Source organism: Myotis yumanensis, unplaced genomic scaffold (assembly GCF_028538775.1).
Source record: "Myotis yumanensis isolate MYYU_CA2020_CCGP unplaced genomic scaffold, mMyoYum1.0.hap1 SCAF_2, whole genome shotgun sequence".
NCBI lineage: Eukaryota > Metazoa > Chordata > Mammalia > Chiroptera > Vespertilionidae > Myotis > Myotis yumanensis.
The window spans coordinates 201,155,030-201,176,702 of NW_027223753.1; the positions used below are offsets into that span (position 1 = coordinate 201,155,030).

The window sequence follows — 21,673 nt, forward strand, 5'->3', positions numbered from 1 at the left end:
CAACTTGGCATCCCCGTGGACATTAATCTTTGAGAAAACCAAATGGGTCCAACTTTTTTGCCAGAGTTTAATAGCGAAGCTGTCACATTTTTACACAAATGACTCTGGAGTCCGTTAGCGAATGGCAAGAAGAGACGGGGGAGAGCGGGGTGGAGGAGGTGGGGCTGCTGAGTGGACTGTTTTCAAAGTGGCTCCGGTTTTTAGGGGAGGGGCCGGGATGCTCCGCACCGCACTGTAGGAGAGACGAAGTAGTTAAAAACCGTTACTAGCGAGGAGCCTGAAGCTCAGGGTGTGGGTATATAAGAAGCGCCTCCAGCGCAGCGCGGCTGCTGCCCTGAGACCCGCGACCTGGGCGCACGGACTCAGCCCTTCACTCGCCCCGAGGCCTGGGAGCCGATCGCAGCGGGCCGGTGGGCTCTCACCCGGGCTCCTGCTGCCTAACCTGGGACCCACACCCAACCCCCCTACTTCTGTCCCCTCTCCTTCAAGGCGCACCCCGGAGTCGTGCGCTCCAGCCCAGCACACCCGCGCGCGACACCAGCGCGCCCGGCGCCAGGTCCGCCCCAAGGCGATGCGTGCAGGGGACCAGGCGGCTGGGCTCGGACAGCCGGAGTAGCGCCCGCGGGGGCAGGTAGGGAGGCTCAGGGGTTAGAGACCGGGCTGAGGCCGCCTTCGCTCAGTGCAACACCTGCTGCTGCCGCCGCCGGGCCGCGATGAGCCGCGTGGTCTCGCTGCTGCTGGGCGCCGCTCTGCTCTGCGGCCACGGAGCCTTCTGTCGCCGGGTGGTCAGCGGTGAGTCTGGGGCCACCCGCTCGCCCACCAGACGAGCAGGGATGTGGGACCCTGGGGCTCGCGGGCGAGGGCGGTGCGGGGCAGCCTGTCCGTCCCAGGGTGGACGGTCTCCCGGGGGGGGGGGGTGGAAAGCTGTGCGGGGTTGGGAGCCGGGAGGAGGCGTGGGAAGCTGGGTTGTGCTGTGCGCTCTCCTCCGCCCCTCCAAATACACGCAAAAAGTTTAAAAATGTCGCAAGTGCTGGGTTCCATGGCTGCGAAAGGAGCCGGGCTTCATGGCGAGCAGCGCGGCTTGCTCCGGGAGTCATTTATTTCCACTTTCTTTGAAAGAGAGTTGGTCGCAGGGCAGGGCTGGGCCCCTGCGGCAGGGGTGGGGTCCCGCGGAGCCCGGGGGACGGAGAGCCGCTGCGGGGATGCCTCCCCCTGGGGGCCTGGCTCCGCTGCAGTCCCCACCCCGCGTTCTCTGGGAGGATCTGGGACAGATCTGCGCACCAGTGAGTCCCTAGGGGACCCCTGGGCACGCAGCCTTTGTTCTCTGGAGGCTGACAAAGAAGGGGGGTGGGGTGGGGGTGGGGAGGAAGGGGGTGGTCATGGTGCGTTGCTGCCCTGCCTTTGCACACCTCGTCCCAAGTTGGGGACCTCTCAGAACATGAAGTCGGCTCGAGTTGGGCTGAGGTATATGCATGGCGACGACTGGCTGCAGGTTCATGCTCCCAGTAGGTGCCCAATTATGTCGGCGGAGTCCGTGCAAGGGAAATGCATCAGCACTGGCCAGCCTCCCAGCCTTCGCTCCGATTTTTCTTTCCCTTGGACTTTCACGCGCCTATTGTTGAGCCGTTTACATTTGATTCACTCTTTCTTACTTTGGGGGAAGGTCTCTTAAAAAAACAGGGAGATTCTCAGAAGCGTGACCAGGGCCATCCTGAAAATGGAGCACAGACACTCCTTTTACTGAAATCTCCTGTGATGCCAATGAAAGGGTTGCAACGAATGTCTGTTGACGGTGTGTGGGCATGTGTTTTAAGTGCCGGGAGGTTTCTTTTTTTCATGTGAAAAGCACAGATTCCTTTTCACAGTCTGTGCATCTTAGAACAGGTGCCATGGAGGTAGAGAGAGATAACAGATGACGGCAACTTCATCAGCAGCGAAGCCAGACCTTTAGAAACTGGCATCTTAAGCTTAATTGTTACTGATCTTCCCCTCAGCGATAGGTGATGTCCTACATCTTCAGGACACAATTCTTGAATGTCTGGTTGTCTTTCACTCTCGACTACCTTTTTGGCACCTGGAGACACTGGAATTAAATACATTGTGAAGTGTCATTTGGAAATATTATAGCTGCTTGCTTTTTTTTTTTTTGGAAGAGAATCTGGCTCAACATTTTTAAAAGGAAAATGCTACAGTATCAAAAAGGATGTTATAGAAGCCATTCTACTGGCTCATTCCCCCCTAATTTAACTTTGAGGAAAAAGTTTACTATTTGGACTCATCTGAATTACACATATCTAACTGCCTTCCTATTTATCAGAATTATGCTTGCAAATGAATGAACAACGAAGACCAGGCATTGAGCATAAGGTGTTTTGTAAACACATAGAAACACGTCTTCTTTGAATTAAATAGTATCTTTTTGGTGTATTCTTGTTTGCATGTCTTAAACTTTGCAAGGGAGGGAAAAAGATATATGATTAAAATTAGAACTTGAAAATTGTTAGTGAAAATTTATTCTGCAATGTTATTGCATAAATTATTATAAACCTTTTGCTGTGTTTTTTTTTCTGTTATTTATAGGCATCTTGCAGGTGACATCTGGAAAATTTCTAATTAACTGAACATGATCTATTTGATTTAGTATAAATGATGATGTTTGCTTGGTATTAAAACAATTAAGTTTTTCTTATGAGTAATTGAATTGTCTTTGGCCGTACAAGTTCACATTGACATTTAAGCATTATAAATTGATTTGCGATTTTATGCTTTAAAGACAATCTTTTAAAAATATATATTTCAGACAAAATGGCACGAGGACAGAACAGTTTAAATCTGGACATTTTGGAAGTAGTAGTTCTAATGTCTGCCTGGTCAGTGTTGAGTTTTGAGTGGTGCATCAACTTTTTAATGCCACTAGGGACCATCTACCAAAATCCTCAAGTGTCTGTTGACTGCAGCAAGTTCCTTGGGACCATCAGTAGGAATATACTTACAATATATTAAATACATTTTCTATTTATTAAATATGAATACAGCTATTTATAATTTCCATGTAGTATACCACCATAATCACCCCAGACACATGACAGAAACTCCTAAAATAATCCTGCATAGAAATTCTCATTTTAGCACTTTAAAATATTCCATTATAAGATACTTCCCAGTACTTTAAAATACATCATCCTTTTAAAAGTTGAGAGCATTATTTTTAAAGGAAGTGAAAATATTTTTAAAAGCATTTCAAACAGCTTCATCATCATAATCTTCCCTATAAGAGTTCATAGATAGCATCTAGCAGTAGTAGAAAAGTATTTTTACAGGTCAGACGCCATGCTTATTTTGATGCATGGAAATGCAATACAAATATCCAATCACAATCACGAGGACAGCAATCAGATAGTACGTAGTGGATGTATGTATGCCTCTAAGTTGGGAACTACTTTTGGGGCCTTAAACCTGTACCGGTTTGTTGCTGAACACAGATGTGTAGAGAGTACCGCTGGGGGCTGCAGCCATTTAATTTTGTCAAGTGACTGGTAGGTAATGGAATCCTTAGGACCAAGGTAAGAGGAGTTGACTTATGGGGACAGAGATACATATGAAAAAGAAGAGTTCAAAATTCCGGTTTCAAAGATGGGAAGATGTATTTGAAGAGCATGTGGGTATTTTTAAACATATGAAGTGTTTTGGAGTAACATTTTTTTTTCTTTTACTCTCTCCCTCTTTTTTTTTTTTTTTTTTTTTTTTTTTTAGTGCACACAGCAGTGATCCCCCACCTGTTTGGGCTGCAAACTGGCATTGAGTATGTTTCATGGTGCCTCCAAATTTCTGCAGGACATTTTAATATGTATTAGTTGGAACTTATTAAAATTGCCAAATGTTTTTATTTAGAAGATTGGATGGTTTAGAGACCTCTCTTTTTATCACACAGAAGCCACAGAATACTGCAAAATCATGCTGATGATCAGTAGCCAACAGATGAACATAATAGCAAAGGAGATACAAAGAACTGTTATCCCAGCCTCTGGTAGTATTCCATGACATCATCAAAAGCATAAAGTGATGACGGTGCAGTTTTCAAAGATGCAATTACTTTAAGCATCTCTTGGGCAAGAAAGGAACAAATTAATCTTATTGCTAGTCATTTAATAAACTGCACATTCATCATAGCCATTAATCCCTAACTGCTGTTTTTCAGCATTTTATGGCTTTGTTTTTAGAACTCTTTTTTCCTGGAGATGGCAATATCTATTCCATTAACACAAGAAAAGAGGCAGTGTTGTTTAATAAAGGGTACAAGCGGAAATCCAGCTGATGTCCTCACTAACCATTTTTACTTTTTGTAACGGTGCTCTGTGCTAGGTGGCTGGATGCATACACTGCCAGGAGAGACTGTTTCTTTCACACATTAGGGGTGATATAACATGGCCTGACAACCTGATTCTAGTTATCCTCCTTGTAATTTGGGGTGGGGGGATCAGCTTGGGTCTTGTTTGTTTTATTTGGGGGGAAAAGGAGGCTCAATAAAACAATCATTAAAGACATATATGGTCTGAAAATACTAGATCGATGTTCCAATATTAATCGTGTGGCTAAATGTTCAGTAAGAGAAAATCCACAATCTGCTTAGAAGCAAACTCTCAAGGCACAATCCCTTGCATATATCCAGTAATCAATAATGGATCAATACTAATAATTATAACATGGAAAACACAAATAATGAATATATTCATCAATCCCTTTATCTATGAAATCTTTCACCTCAGGAAAAAGTTCTATTTGAGACACCTCTGGGGTAAATGCATGAACTGTGGAGCCTGGCTCCCTGGTTCGCAGCCCTGAGTTCACCACTTGTGAGCTGTGTGAATTTGGGAAAATTACTTGACTTTCAAGGAGCTGTGAGACGGACCCCGCGTGGCCAGCCCTGTGCCTGGAGCTGAGGCCACCTATGGGAAAACACATTATTATTATTTTTTCTAGCTGAACAGCCTATATCACCAGGAGAGATATTTTCCTAATTTACCCAAAGGCATGGATTGTGCTAACTTTGAGGCCCTGCATATTAAGCTCTTGATAAATGTTAGGCTACTATTATGATTCTTATTTCTTTAAGAGTCATAACCACTCTTACTTTTTAAAAAATACATATTTTTTATTGATTTCAGAGAGGAAGGGAGAGGGAGAGAGAGATAGAAACATCAATGATGAGGGAGTATCATTGATCAGCTGCCCCTGCTGGGGATCGAGCACACAACCCAGGCTTGTGCCCTTGGCTGGAATCGAACCCAGGACCCTTCAGTATGCAGGCTGACACTCTATCCACTGAGCCAAACCAGCCAGGGCCACTCTCACTTTTTAGGAAAGAAAACATTAATGTCTTCAATGCCCCCACAGTTCAAGTAGAACTCTGAGATTCCAAGCCAGTTCTGATTGATTGAATGCTTGCAATCTTGAGTCACACAAATGGTTTACCATTTGTTATTTAGATCTTGATTTTAAATATTAGAATTTTTTTTCAATTAAGAAAGGAATCTCATTTCCTTGTCAGGAAGCGTGTGGTATTTCCTAGCTGGAGAGGTAGGGCTTGCAGCTGCACCACCATTCAACAAATGACCCAAGACTGCTGTTTTGTTTTGTTTACCAGTGTAGGAAATGGATTCCAGCACATCTTAATAGTGCACTATGCAGCTCATTGCATCATACAATCTCTGCTGCAAAAATGAAGTTTATTATTACAAAACATTTTTTATAAGGAAAATTCTTAAGAAGTTGGTGTAATATTGAACCCTGAAAGCAGAACATGGAATCCATAGCTTTCCCTTTCTTTCTAGTTTGAAAGTGTCAGCATTGCCATCAGAGGTCACGTGACACTGTATATTGTAGTATCAGCATACTTAGTGTGATTTTGAGGGGACTAAGAAAGAATGATGAAAAACAAATTCTTCCGTGCAATTCTGGTAAAATGTTTGAAATCCAGTCAGTCTCTGATTTGGGTTTATCATGTAAATCCTCTTTGTACAACTTTTTCTGGGCCACCTAAGGTAGGCCATAACTGAACAATAGGAATTCATAACATGTCTTGTACATTTTACTGAATGATGGGATATAAATTCAATATTGAGTTAATATTGATAATATATGATTATAGAATGAGGTCTAAGGAAAATGTTATTACTTTCCTAGCACACTGATGACTCACCTGTCAGAAAGTTAATACATATAAGCAAATAACACCAAGATCCCTTTCTGCTCAGGAAGAAGAAAGTAAAGTGCAACGCATTTATGAGTTTGGCCCCACTCTTACATTATTGCCAAAAGCATTGAAAACTCTGCCAATGTTTAGCTCTACAGGAATTTTAATGACTAAGAAAAAAAGACAAAGTCATATATTCATGGAAGTAGTAGCATAGTCTTGGCTCTGATATTGATAGGAATGTTTATTTTAATAGGCAATCCTGAGAATGATCTCTAAATAAAAGTTCCTGGATACATATGTATGTGTGTGTGTGTGAAACCAATAGGTGTAGGCTCCTAGGTAGAAGGTCTTTTCTCCCTCTTGTAAATAAGCCAACAGGCAAAGGATATTTCTCACTACAGATGCTCAGTAACATTTAGTAAATTATTGTTAGATAGTATCAAGTTAGCCTTCTTGTAGCAAAAGCTGTTACACTGTTATCTGAATATTTACCTGAATATGTTATGGGTAGTAGACTAGTCGATAGAAGGTTAGATGAAGTAGATGGAATAGATGGCAGATTAGAACTCCTGTATTTCAAAGCGGTGGGTGGAAGATTTTATCTGAATATAACGTTTAGAAGTACGAGAAAAGGAAATTCTCTCTGTGATCTCATAGAATGAGAAGGGAGGGAACCATAATGATTCTCTAGGAATATTAGCCTTTACAGAAGTGGGAAAAGTTGCTTCCAGCAGATCCGTATTAATGGGACTTTTCTGGGAATCAGGGCAACATCTGTTTCCCAGCTGTTGGGAGTTCCACTGCGATTACAGGGCAATGTGGTAAGCTGAAATGACAGCGAGCAGTTCAATAGCTACTTCTTTTGCTGCAACATGGACTGAGTTTGCCAGAGAAGGTGGAAATCAGTAGTGAAGTACAATTGGATGTAAAGAAATTTACAGCGTCAGCTTTAACTGACTATGATATATGTATAGCATTAAAAAACTGCAGTGTTTCCATAATTTCCTGGAAACTGCCATGCTAGATCTGAACTGCTAGTGACTTTTCAGTGCAAAATCTGTGGACACATTGATATTCAATCAATATACTTTGGAGTCAATGTCTATCTGTAGTTAGTAATTGGCCACTGTCCCGATTCTCAGAGAGATCCCTGCAATGCAGCCACACAGTCTCCACCTCCTGGCCCAGGACTCCTGGACCACTCCATCAGCCACAGCCACAGCCACCGCCACAGCCACCGCCACAGCGAGCATCAGATTGGCTATCATCCAGGGCCCAGGCAGTATTAGTTGTTAATTATTTTAAATATAACCCCTGCCTATGGATTTTCTCTTATTATTATTATTTCTCTACAGACTGACATTTATACTTGGCTAATAGCTAAGAGTGGCATTAGGAATTTTCTTATGACACCAAAAGCTGTCATGCATTTAATTAGAAGCACTATCTTCATTTTATAAATAAGTTTAGTCTTATCATTTTTGTACCCTCATCATAAATAATAAATATGTGCTGCATATATTTTTAATATAGGGAAGATAATGAGCAGAGACTCTTGGCATACAAATCATACATATGAATCCTCTGAATGTGTATATATTTGTTAAACAAATAACTTTTACTTATTAAAACTTCTGGCTAATCAATTTTTTTAAATTTGGCATTTTGACATCTTGCAAAACAATTTTATTGGACAAGGTTAATATTTTAAAAGTACTGGAATCAAATCCAAGACTGAGATTTCTCAGAATGAAAAACTAAACAAATTGAAACCTCAAGGGAATGCAGTTGAGAGATATTTTGAAACTTAGAAGTATGTAAAGGATGCAGAAGATGAAAATGGAAACAGAGCTTGATTTAAAAACATAGACATGAAAATCACTAGGCTTCATGGCATTGTTAGCATATTACCAGAAGTAAAAATATAGGCACAAAATCATGAGGTTTAATGGCATTGTTAAAATATTACCAGAAACACTTTTTAGTAATGAAGTCATCTCAAAACCTAATAATAGACTAGGAGAAATTTTTTTTAAATAACAATTGTGCTAGAATCAATCATTGGGACTTCCACAATCATCTCTCAAGGAATGTTTCTGACGGATTTGTCCATTTGAAGTCTCTTTAATTCCAGTTTCCTGAGGGCATTCATACCTGCCTGCTATTTTTCATTAACAAATAGTTGGGGCTGTCTGCTAATTTGTTCATATGATTCAATGTGTTGCTCCTGGGTCCAGATCAGAGTTAATGAGACAGAGGACAACTGGCTGCCATTTTATTAGTTGGCTGTTCTCTGCTTGTGTCAAGTTATTGGATGCCTGTCACTCAAACACTGTTGTGAGGTGAATGACCTTGTGCTGATTTCTGCTCCCTCCTGCCTCTGCGTGTCATCAGAGGTGATCAGTTGCTTACTCGGGGAGAAGGGATGTGCTACCAGCATTGGCTCGGTGTGATACACTGTAATTAAGAGTGTAATTCTGGGATGCTTTATTTTGTTCCCAGTGTTTAAGTACAATAACACCTCCAGCCACCATAACTGGCAACTTTTCTGGCTCAGCTACAAAATTAAATACACAGTGAAAAAAGCCTTCAATCTCAAGAGAAATAATGTTCATGCAGATGAACCATAAGAAAGCAGTAAAACTTTCTGCTTAATTTCTTAGCATTAAGTCATTTAACTTAATTTTACAGAAAATAGTATGATAGTCTATTTGCCAAGGCAAAACCTAAGCTGAAATCAGACAAAGACTAAGTAGGTCATGGGCAGCAAGTTGGAGAGAAGGAACAGGGGCAGAGAGGGGTTCCTGGCAGTTTGTGAAGTTGACAACCAGAGGTGAGAGGTGAACCAAAGAAGATAATGAGAAACAAAACAGCTTGACCATTGGAGAGAGTTTGTATCATCTTGCTTACATGTTTGGGGGTAAAATGGGGGAGGGTGTAAATAAAATATTCCATTGCTGGTAGAGTTAGCTAAGTCCCATACACTATGGCTTCATTATGACCTGATATGATCATGCCTATTCAGTTAACATCAGGAAAATTCATTCTGCTTAATATGTAGGTGTATGTGAAACTCAATTTTGAGAGTGTTTTTTAAATCAAACTTTTTGTTTTGTTGCCTATGTGTTTAAGTCATCTGATGTTCATTCGTTTGCTTGCTTGCTTGCTTTTCAGGCCAAAAGGTGTGTTTTGCTGACTACCAGCACCCCTGCTACAAACTGGCCTATTTCCAGGAACTGTCCAGCCGAGTGAGCTTCCAGGAGGCGCGCCTGGCTTGTGAGAGTGAAGGGGGAGCCCTGCTCAGCCTGGAGAACGCAGCAGAACAGAAGTTGATAGAAAGCATGTTGCAAAACCTGACAAAACCAGGCACAGGGATTTCTGATGGCGATTTCTGGATAGGCCTCTGGAGGAGTGGAGAGGGGCAAGCGTCTGGTGCCTGCCCAGACCTCTACCGCTGGTCCGATGGCAGCGGCTCCCAGTACCGGTGAGTCGGCTCCTGAGGGAGATTTCTCTTCCCTGTAGGATGTCAGAGTAGAACAGGTGACATCACTTAGAAGTGTTCCTGTTGCTCTATACAGAGTAGGACAAGAGTAGGTTTTCAGTATGTAGAACACAGTCCTGGTGTTACTATTTATTAATCATTGTGTTGTTTTATTAGTCATTGTATTATTATTAATCATTGTATTATTGTTATTTATTAATTACTGCATTATTTTTCTGCACGAACAATTGTAATCCTACTTTTGCTGCACCCTTTATTTCCAGAAACTGGTATGCGGATGAACCTTCCTGTGGAAGTGAAAAGTGCGTTGTGATGTATCATCAACCTACGGCCAATCCTGGCCTTGGAGGCCCCTACCTTTACCAGTGGAATGACGACAGGTGCAACATGAAGCACAATTACATCTGCAAGTATGAACCAGGTAGGATGTATTGTAAACTGACATTAACAGATGTTGTGCCTATCTGCTTGTATTGTCTTATCTGTAAGCTTTGCTACCTTTGGCTCTTTTTGTTTTTCTGCTGTGAAACATCACTGTACTCTGCAGCTTGCCCTGTCATGCAGTGTACTGAAGCACACTGTGGGCCACAGGACAAGCTGCCACAGAGTTAGGACCAGAGTACCTAGAGACTATAGAAACTAGCGTCACTAGAAATAGAAACTGCAGTCACTAGAAATAGAACTAGGGAGTACCTAGGAACATCTGGGAAGGTGTCTTTAAGAGGAAATAATCATTTCCAATATTAAGGTCAAGTTGTGTTTGAAAAGTAAACATCTATTTTAAAATATCTCTATATATAAAAGCCTAAGCGATGAAATTACGGAACGACCAAACGCCCGGTCACTATGACATGCACTGACCGTCAGGAGGCAAATACTCAATGCAAGAGCTGCCTCCTGGTGGTTAGTGCACTCCTATAGCCAACCTCCGGAGCCAGCCAACCTCCCGCAACCCCTCCCTCTGGCCAGCTAACCTCCCACGGCCCCTCCCCCTGGCTGGCCAACCTCCTGCAGCCTCGATGGGCCCTGATCGCCAGCCAGGCCAAAGCACCCCATCCGTGCACGAATTCATGCACCGGGCCTCTAGTTTTAAATATTTAGTATGGTGTGTGTGAAGGAGGTATGTCACCAAAGCACCTATAGATTTACACATCTGAGCAACAGTTCTTTGGGTGATCATCTGGGGAATTTAAGGGATCAAAGGAACATTACCTTATGGTTTCCTGGCATGATTCTTGACACATACTCTTCAGTGAATATCAAACTGGTCATAGCTCATTAAACCAATAACCATGAAAAAAAGTAGGGACGTGTGCCATGTCCTTGCTGTGATCCTCATTCTTTGAAATATGCCTCCTTAATCAGCTTTTGCTTCAAGTCTCTAATTCGTTGCCCTATGCAGCTAATGAGAAGATTACATTGACCTAAGCTACCGCAGTGTAGTTTTCTATGGAAATAGTAATTTGAATTACTTTGAATAAGACAGCTCAACTGAATTGATATTTTACCAAAAGAGAGATTAATCAAAACTGTATAAACTCGTTTTAAAAAATGATTTAAGGAAGTCAAATTAGATACTTAGGCTTTGGGATTGCTTTTGGTGCTATTTGTCTCCTCAGTGTTTGGAAATACATTTTAACTCTTCTGTCTACTTGACCTCATGTACTCATGGAAGGCAATCATAATCAAGTGCTGCTATTTCCATTATTCTCTTGAAATTACATGATTCCTTTTTCTCATAAGACCATGAAGCACAAGGGATTAGTTGAATTAGATTTACTCCTCTGTCATGTTTATCCTGCTCTTGAGTGTATTAGCCAACTTTCTTTCCCTGGTGAGTTTATTCTTTAGCAGCCCGTAGGTTGCTAAATTCATCATTACCCTTTTAGAAGCCTTTACAAAGCTAAATCTGTTACACTTTTATGGTTTTTATCTTCTTCTTTTTTTCTTAAAAATATAAAGTTGAAATTCTCTGGTAGTTTCTATTTGCAACTGTATGTACTCAAAACTCTTAAACAGATTATATTATAGAATCTTCTTAATACAATATTGTCTTCTTCTTTGAGCTTTTATTTTTTTATTTTGTATATTTTTATTGATTTTTTACAGAGAGGAAGGGAGAGGAATAGAGAGTTAGAAACATCAATGAGAGAGAAACATCGATCAGCTGCCCCCTGCACACCTCCCACTGGGGATGTGCCTGCAATCAACGTGCATGCCCTTGACCAGAATCGAACCTGGGACCTCTCAATCCACAGGCCAATGCTCTATCCACTGAGCCAAACCGGTCAGGGCTTCTCTGAGCTTTTAGATAAAAAATTTGACCTAAGTGTATTTGTTTATTTTATTTTATTTGTTTATTTTGGCCTTTATAGTTGCATTATTCAGAACACTATAATTTCAGAATCTTCTTGACTTGTTTTGTATTAGATAATCTAGGTTTATATTACTCATGGAAGAGCATTGTAGACATAAAATTATTTTTTCCTTTATCTCCTATATTCTACCTAAATCTTCAAATATTTATACTTTGTGAACTTATGGTTAGCTTTCTAGTGGTGAGAGACTTGGAAGATTAAGCAGTGGGCCTACTTAAAATTTACAAATTATAACACAAATTATTTGGAACTATAATTATTTCTCTAACTATACCAGAACTACTGTTTAATTTGGACTTAGTCTTCTCTTTCTGCTCCAACATACCATCTAAGCATGACTAATCATATTTAAAGTGAATAATTTACTTCTGAGTTTGCCTATTCTCTTCACCGTCATTTTTGTTATTGTCCAAAGAGCTGCATATCTATTCTATAGGTCTATCAATGTTACCCAATGCATTTTTATGGAGGTATGTCTGAATCTAATTTTTGTATTTACTAAATTGCACTATATACTCTTGTTCTTAGACATTAAAAATAACATGTATGGAATTATGTTTCTAAAATGTCATTATTTAATCAGCAACTGCATTAAATTAAAATTTATTAAAATTATTTAATAGATAATTTTCTGTGTTAAGATGAGTTCTGTGTTAAGCAGTTACATAATATCTGTATTATTTGTTCAGCAAATACCAGTTGAGATAGGCATAGAGTGCCTAACTGAATTCTGCAGAAGAATGAGTGTAGGGTAGGACTGTATCTGAAACCTAGTGGTGCCTATTAAAGGGTCAGGGTGAAATATGTTCATAAGGATAGTAAATATTATTACAGGATGGTATATGATTAAACTCCCAATGAATAAAGACTATGTGGTCAATCAGAGTAGTAATCATTACATCGAAATGATTTACTATTCTGAAATGAATATAAGATGCTGCATATGAGCTTTTCTTTCCATCACTTGACAAAAATAAATAGGAAATTATATTTTTGGAACAAATGAAAATAAATTTACAGGGAATTTTCTTAATAATTTAATATAGTCACTGAACTATTAATTTAACAAATAAGACCTAGAAAAAATTACGTGCTAGAGCAGTACCAGGTCCTGGTAAGATTTTCAGTATCTTTTAAGGGCATGGAATTGAGGAGATCTCATCTCATAGAACTAGGGAAAGAAATAACTCACAAGCCTTAGTTTATTAGCATATTTTAAAAAGAGGTAGACACTATTAGAAATAATATCTAAGAATGGCATTATTTGTATAGGATAGAAATGTGCTTAGAACATTATTTGAGTCATCAATTCCAAATGCAATCCATATGGAATCTCCTGCTAACTATTATTGTGAGGAGGAACCTAAATATTACACTGATATTAGTACCAAAATCATCTTTGCTTGCTGTTGAATTGCAGTTAGTGGATCACAGTCCCATGGTCACTGCTTCTTGGTTATCTTTGCCTGGCTTTGTGCCTGCTTTGATATTACTGTATAGACATGCTGTTGATTGCTAATGTGGTTATGGTTGCAAGGATTCACCAAGTGGATGCTTGATTTAAAGATAATTAAATGTTGACTTTCTAGTTAGATAATTTCAGGTAAATTTGGAATTCAAAATATAATTCTTAGCTGTAAGTTGTTCAGAAGTGAAAACTGATGTTTATATGGTTTTATAATAAACTTTTATTTTCATCTATTTGTATTTCTCGTGTTGATCACTACATATGATCATATGATGTCTGTACTTATTATCTAAAGAGATCAAGCCAACAACTCCTGGAGAGAAGACTTACTTTACAAATCAACCAGAAGACACCCATCAAAATGTGGTTGTTACTGAAGCAGGTAATTTGTTCTTGTGTCTTTAAATCCTCTATGGAGAATAGAAACTGTTTAAACTCTGCTTCTAGTTGGCCCCAACTTTTCTTGTTGCTTGGTGAAATGGTGCACTAAATATGGGCCTATGGACATTTACTTTTGAACTAGGTTAGAACAACTGGTGCTAAGCTAGTTTTTGCATACAAGAACCTGTTTTGTTTTCTTCTGATTGGTTATGTAGCTAGCACCAAACTAAGTAACCCCCATTACAATCTGAACCTAGAAGGAACTTCCCCAAAAACGTATAGGAATTATGATGTAAATTTGCACATGCAGTGGCCTGCCAACAGTGTTGTGCTGGTAAATGTTTAAGGATTGGCCAGGGTGAGGTGGGTATAAAATAAAAAGAGATCAACCAGAGAACTTGTGTGCATGCATGCATAACCCATGGACACAGACAGTAGGGTGATGAAAGCTTGGAGCTGGGCTAGAAGAGGTCAATGGGGGAAAAAGGGGGGCATATGTAATATTTTCAACAATAAATATTAAAAGAAAAACAAAACAAAACAACTGATTTGTAGACTTTGGGATTTTCTGATGTAAATACTCCCTGGCTATTTTCAAGCTACCAAAGTGACATCACCGAACAGCAAAGTGGGAAGAATGCAAGCAATGATGTCACAACCCAGCTGCCTCCAACATACCACTGTCTGCAAAAGAAACAATGAAATCCCAGTGCAGATGGCATGTTAGTTAGAAATCATTTTAGCCTGGCCCTATGCCAATTGGACAGGAACGGTGACTTATCCTAGCTGCTTTGTGAGGATTGAGCCAAAGACCCAAAGCCTCAAAATCTTTCCACAGGCCATCCAAAATCCATGAAAGAGTGGGGAATACTGTCTCTTTTTCTTTACTAACATAGATGAGGGATCATGATGGTATTTGGAAAAGGGAAAACATATTTTGTGAATTTTTAAAATTCTTGAAGTCACCTGTTACCTGTTGGAGGCTCAGGAATTGATGAAAATATATTATCTTCAAAATGCCCCATCCTTGGACCTCAGCTAATATACTGTCTCATGTTAACAAAGGAAGTGATATGTAGTTAAATGGATAGTTTGCTTTGGTTGGTCCACTTTGGCCAGAATTATTTAGATTAATAATGATGTCTGCTTTTGATTGGCTAGAAAATAAATGCATAGTTTTCAATTTGTTTTTCCTGTATGAATATGATGTGAAAGCTTAGTGCGCTTCATTTTTCAGATGCCTGATTTTAAACCATTCAGAACATCTAAACCTAATTAAAGATAATCAGTAAATAATTACATTAGGGATATTTCCCCCCTATGACATTGATGAAATGTTCAATAAACTCATGCTATCTAGGACTTCAATTTTTTATTTTACTGAGAATACCCAACACGATCAAGTGTGATGGAACAGGATTTAAAATGATTCATTTTTAGAATTTAATTAAGAGCAAGTCTTCATGCCTCTGAAGTTTTGTGTTGCTGGGTTATGACTATATCATCAGTTAATATTTACATATTTTGGTGTAATGCCAAGGAGTCTTGCATATCATCGTGGCACTGAGCTTATAGGTTAAGATAAATATGTAGCCAATAAATGAACAGTTATTTTAATAATGATTGTTATTCTTTAATAATCAGTGCTTGGGTCTCTAAATAAGAACTAAGAAGGATTAGTGAAGTGAGATAGCTAAGATCATGAATACATTATGAAAACTAGCCCCATCTGAATAGCAGATTTAATAATACTTTTGGAAATATGGACACTGAATAGGAGCATGACAACCAATGCAGTATGATTTTGTTTTTGAGTTTTAACAAACATGAATATATTATGTCATTCGGCTATTTAGTACTTAGGGAAGAACCTTGTTGAGAATCTATTTATTGATAATAGTTTTATTTTACCTTAAATTCTGGGAAAACTTTTTATATAACTTTGGTGTTAGAATTCTGCTTCAGCTGTCTTTTTACACTGGCTGTTTTACACTTGTAGGCATAATTCCCAATCTCATTTATGTTGTCATACCAACAATACCACTGCTCTTATTGATACTGGTTGCTTTTGGAACCTGCTGTTTCCAGATGCTGCATAAAAGGTAAATAATTCATATATGTAAAAGTACCTCAAAAAGTTTTAAATTAGCCTAAAATTGTATTTTTTATTTGCCTTAAGAAAGTTCTGATTTTTGTATCTGTCAGTACCAATGCAGTATATACAATCTAGTAAGATATACCTTTTCATAGGATTCATGTATCATCTCATTCCATCCTCACAAGCCATATGAAGTAGGTACCCTTCAGTTTCTATTTTTCAGTTGAGAAGATGGTGGCTTAGGTGGGTTACATGCTTTGCCTTGGGGCTCATAGCTAGTGTATGTGCTGGATCTGAATGCTTGCAAGCTTGCAACATATGCAACTATACTGTCCCTTGTTTATTAAGTATAAGCATTAATGCTAAACCTTTCAATCTTGACCTCAAGTTGAATGAAAGACTTGATTTTTGGGTAGGTATACTTTGTAGTATTTTTTTCAAAATTTCAAGTCATAGCCTATTTTATTTCAAAAGGATCTTTTAAGTATAGGAAATAAAGCACACTGGTAAAAATAGGTCACTTTTTGGTTGTCAGCTTGAAATAAAATGACACATTTTAATAGCCAGATTCTTAGGAGCATTCTTTTTAAGAATATATATATTTTTTATTTCAGAGAGGAAAGGAGATAGAAACATCAATAATGAGAGAGAATCATTGATCGGCTGCCTCCTGCATTCCCCACACTGGGGATCGAGCCCACAGCCTGGGCATGTGGCCTGACTGAGAATCGAACTGTGACCACCTGGTTCATAGGTTGACGCTCAACCACTAAGCCATGCTGGCCGGACTTAGTAGCATTCTTTTATATCTGTTTATCCATACCTTTGAGTTAGAGACAAAATTTTTTCCATGTATATCAATTTGTCAATTCAATTAAAATAATTAATATAGGAAATATAAATATGTATGAAAGGAAAAAGGAAAAGATGTTGGATTTAAATAAGAATATGTTTGTTAGAATAGACTAGACCAGCGATTTTCAACCAGTGTGTTGCAAGAATTTTTAAAATATGCATTACCACACTATTTAGTCAGGGGCACTGACTTCTTTTCCCTTAGATTGTAAAAAAAAAAAAAATGACAATGGTCAACACAACAATAGCTGTCTGGTGTGAATGAATAAAAATTTGAAATATTTTTTGTCAGATTGGCAAAAAATAATTTTTGGTGTGCTATCAGCTGTTAGTAATTAGTTTGTATGTGCCATGAAATGGAAAAGGTTGAAAATTGCTGGACTAGACATCTATATCAGAGTGTTTCTAATAGAAATTGATCAGAATTCGCCCATCATTTTTTTCTTTTGATGTTAATTTTTCTTCTTTTCCTGAAATAAACCCTAAAGAATCCACTAAGTAAAAAAGTTCCAGAGAAACGTTAAATAAATGTAAACTCTAACGTTCACATAAATTTAAAAAAGGATCCAACCTATGATTTACTGGATTTTTAAGTAAGACATTTTGAATAATAATAATAAATAACCAGGCCAGTATGGCTCAGTAGTTGAACATCAATCTATGAACCAGGAGGTCACGGTTCAATTTCTGGTCTTAAATTGTTTTTCAATATCTTGTACAGAATAAAGACAGTAGTCATATCTAGCTTCTTCCCTTAATTCCTAAGACTGTGGAAAGATGATTTATCATTATGGAAAGCAGTGATGTAGAGGGAGGATTGGATATAAATCCCCCATAACCCAGCCAAACTGTTAAGGAAGAGCTGTAAATAACAAGTCAGCTTGAAAAAAAAAAATAACTTGAAAAATATTGTGTAGATCTTCTCATTTTTAAGATAAATATTTCTAAAGTTCCAATAACTGAGTTTTCTCTAAAGTTTGTTTGCCTTCTTCCAAATAGTGCGTGTTACTTAGAGATTCTATTCATTCAAAAGTCTTCCAGGTTTTCCCATCTTGAAGATCTGTGGAGTTTTCATTGTTTGAAATTCTCAGAGTGAAAAAAATACACCAAAATAGAGTACCTCTAGGTGCCAGAATTAGCTGTAGTGGTCAATTCATTCGTTCTTAGATGCTCCCCTTTTCCTTTCTTCCAGGAAAGCAAGGAGAAACTTCATCAAGGACTCAACTCCATTATCATCTGAGTGCCTTGCAGAAAATTTAAATTCCAACCTGGTACACATGATGGTTTCTATCATTCCATGTCATGTTCAAAATAATAACTCTTGTTTCCTTAACTAGTAGTAACTCTTAAATACAATACGAATGCTATACAAAAACTACAGTAATAGCCCTAACTGGTTTGGCTCAGTGGATAGAGCATCAGCCTGCGGAGTGAAAGGTCCCAGGTTCGATTCTGGTCAAGGGCATGTACGTTGATTGTGGGCACAACCCCAGTAGGAGGTGTGCTGGAGGCAGCTGATCAATGTTTCTCTCTCATTGATGTTTTTAACTCTATCCCTCTCCTTTCCTCTCTGTAAAAAATCAATAAAATATATTTAAAAAACTACACTAATAATCACATCACCTTTTTCACCATTAAAAAATATTTCATGTTTTTCATCAACTTTGCTTGATTTATTTTCCTTTCTAGATGACTTCATAGATAAAGATGTGTTGATCTTACTTATTTAGATGCAAATCTCCAAAACATATATATGGAACATACTATTTTATTAGCAACAAATTCACAGTTAAGTTGAAGTCATTTAAGTAATATTATAAAAATATAGTGCTCAGGCTTGTTTAAGAAGAATTCCTTTTTTTTTCCCCCTTAAGAAGTTCTGCAAGGTCAGGTAGAGAGAGTGAAAGGATGGGTAGAAGGCAGACCTGTGGTGATTGGAGAGGGTGCTGTTGGGAGGGTCTGTGGGAGGAAGGAAGTAGAGAGCACGGTACACAGAAACAGGAAGTGGTTAGTTGTACAGGTGAGGGCTCATTCTCAGGAAAATAGATCAAAAGGAATCTAGAGCTTGATCAGTAGTCTGGACTAGGATGGTGGGTATGCTTAGGAACGGGCTCTTTGCAGGAGCCTAAGAAATGGACATTTTATGGAGAGTTGAAGATAGCACAGCCCGAGGCACAGGCTGGAAATGTGGGCTGGAACTCTACATCTGATGAGAGTGAAGATCAATCTCAGATCTAGGGAAACTCAGATACCCATAAATTATCAGCACCTGAATCCACATTGTTTTCAGAGACTGAAACAATAATTAAACTTCCAGGGATTAGGTGTCTTAATTGTAGGACCAAAAAACTGATGGGAAGAGGAGAATAGAAAGGTTCTTATACTTAGGAGAAAAGCACCATTTTGATGATTTGGCATTCAATACAGCATATGCTAATGGAGGAATATTCAAAAAGCAACATTTCAAAAATCATATTCCAAGGAAAATGAAGATTTAATGGTGATTACAATGAAAATGTTGGCATTGTGTCAGACATACTTGTGTGTGTGCGTGTGTGTGTGTGTGTGTGTGTGTGTGTGTGTCTGAATTCTAAACTATGATGAATCCAACAGAGAACCATCTATTTTATTTCATTTTTTTTCATAATTTCATATGAACTGTTTGCAATCTTCACATGCTGGAATAATCTAGGATTTTTTGTAAGAATGAAAAAGTAGGCTGGTGAGAGAAGAAGGACACTTTTAATTATTTTTTCTTTTTGGTTTTCTGATTGAGTGATATTTTCAACTCTGTCTTCTAATTCACTGATTCAATTCTCAGCTTCCCCTAATCTGCTGTGTATTCCTACCAATGTGTTATTTATTTGTGTTATTTCATTCTTTAACTCAGACTGTTCTTTTTTCATAGTTACTATATCATTTTTCACGCTGTTGAGCATTTTTATCATCATTACTCTGAACTCTGTTTCAGATAAATTTCTTATCTCTGCTTCATTTATCTCTTCTGGAGAATTCTCTAGTTCTTTCATTTGGGGATTGTTTCTTTGTCTTCCCATTTTGGCTCTCTGTTTGGGTTTGTGATCCTCTACACCTCTCAATCGTGAGTGCAGGAAGGTGTTAAAGGCTGTTTCTGACTAATTAGATCAGGCAAAGACTCAAAGCCTCCAGAGACCCCTTCTGCCTACAAACTAATAGTATTCCAACTTGAATTGCCCGCCCCCCCCCCCCCCCAGGCAATTGGCTTTAGGTATGGCAGAGTTTTTTCAACAGGATGGGGCAGTTGCTTATGCCTGGAGGCTAATTGTTACTTTTAATCTCTTAGTGGCCTCAGGGCAAGGTGTTTTCCAATAGGGTATGTCAACTGTCTTCCCCCACAAGCAAGGCAAATGTTTATGTGGGAAAGATGTTCTCCGCTGTGTGAGGGAATAACTCAGCCCAGGAAACTTGGGGTGTCTGCCTTCTGGGCTCTATCCCCCAAATCTCCAGTCTTGGCTTCTTCTCTCACAGCTCCAGTCCACTTCACCCTCCTTCTGCCAGAGCACAAGGTGGGTGGCTCCACAGGGAATTTTGTATGTTGGCCCTTTAAGAGGGTGCCTGAATTTTCAGCTGTTACTCTCTGGCAGACAGGGTCCCACTGCTTTTCACAGCCAGATGTTATGTGGGTACCCTCCTCAGTTTTGGTGCTCTCTGCTGTAGGGCCCAGCTTGGGGATTAGATCCCAGAGTTCTCAGTGGCACTACTCCCCTCCATCCCCCACCCCCCCCCCCCCCATAGCTGAGAAAACTTTCTGGGACTTCAGTTGTTGTCTGTGGGCACCCGGCCAGCCTTTACATGCCTCTGCCCCTCCTACCAGTCTCTATGCATTCTCCACTTTTGGTCCCCAGGTGTCTGGGTTATCTCCTGCGAGTTTTCTGTTGATTATTCAGGAAGTTTTTCTATATTTTAGTTGTAATATCAGTTTGTTCCTGGGAGCATGTCTGTGCAGCATCCACTTACTCTGCCACCATTTTCAATCTCTAGAAGGACACTTTTACAATAAGGCTCTGAGATGCATACCTCCACTCGGACCAAGACATGCCCAGTTTTATAAGGAATCTCCTAAATTGAACTTATTTCTTCTTATGTTTTTCAGTAAAGGAAGGACAAAAACTAGCCCAAACCAGTCCACACTGTGGATTTCAAAAAGTACGAGAAAAGAAAGTGGCATGGAAGTGTAAAAACTCATTGACTGGCTCCAGAAAAGAAAACAGAGGTTTGTATAAGGAATGGTATCAGAACCTTAGCTTGGAATGGCTTGAAATCTCAGAGGATCTGCAAGATGAACTGTAAGCTCCCTCTTGAGGCAAATATTAAAATGAGTTTTCTATGTTTATTTCATTTACAAAATACGCTGTGCTAATAATGGAGTGAGACATGCTTATTTTGCGAAATGATGCACCCAAACTTCAAGTAAGTGGAATGGGCCATGCGGATAAACTTGCTGTCAACACATCGGCAGTATGTGTGTCAGAAGCAGTTATTTTTGTTCCTTTTACCTTTCATAAGTTGTAATCTAGTTACTGTAATGTAAATTGTATTGAAATTTACGGTGTGCAAATATATTTTACCTTTACGTAAGTGTTTGATAAAAATGGACTGTTCTAATATTTATTTTTATGGTGTTTCATTTTTCAATACATGCTGTTTTGATTAAAGAAATTTATCACTGTGGTCAACTGAATTCACAAACATAAATATATTACCATAGGAAAAAGTTTCCTTTCTAGAAATGGTTCATCTTTCAGTTTCTCTGCTT

At 39.1% G+C, this 21,673-nt stretch overlaps 1 protein-coding gene across 1 annotated transcript; it reads left to right on the forward strand.

Annotated features, from left to right (window-relative positions):
- The first annotated feature begins 637 nt into the window (after positions 1-637).
- On the forward strand, positions 638-21,193 carry CHODL (chondrolectin). Its single transcript, XM_070403660.1, has 6 exons — positions 638-792; positions 9,371-9,680; positions 9,962-10,119; positions 13,840-13,926; positions 15,925-16,027; positions 21,011-21,193. Exons 1-6 carry the CDS (start codon positions 714-716, stop codon positions 21,093-21,095), a joined length of 822 nt encoding a protein of 273 aa, XP_070259761.1. The 5' UTR covers positions 638-713; the 3' UTR covers positions 21,096-21,193.
- The last annotated feature ends 480 nt before the right edge of the window (positions 21,194-21,673 follow it).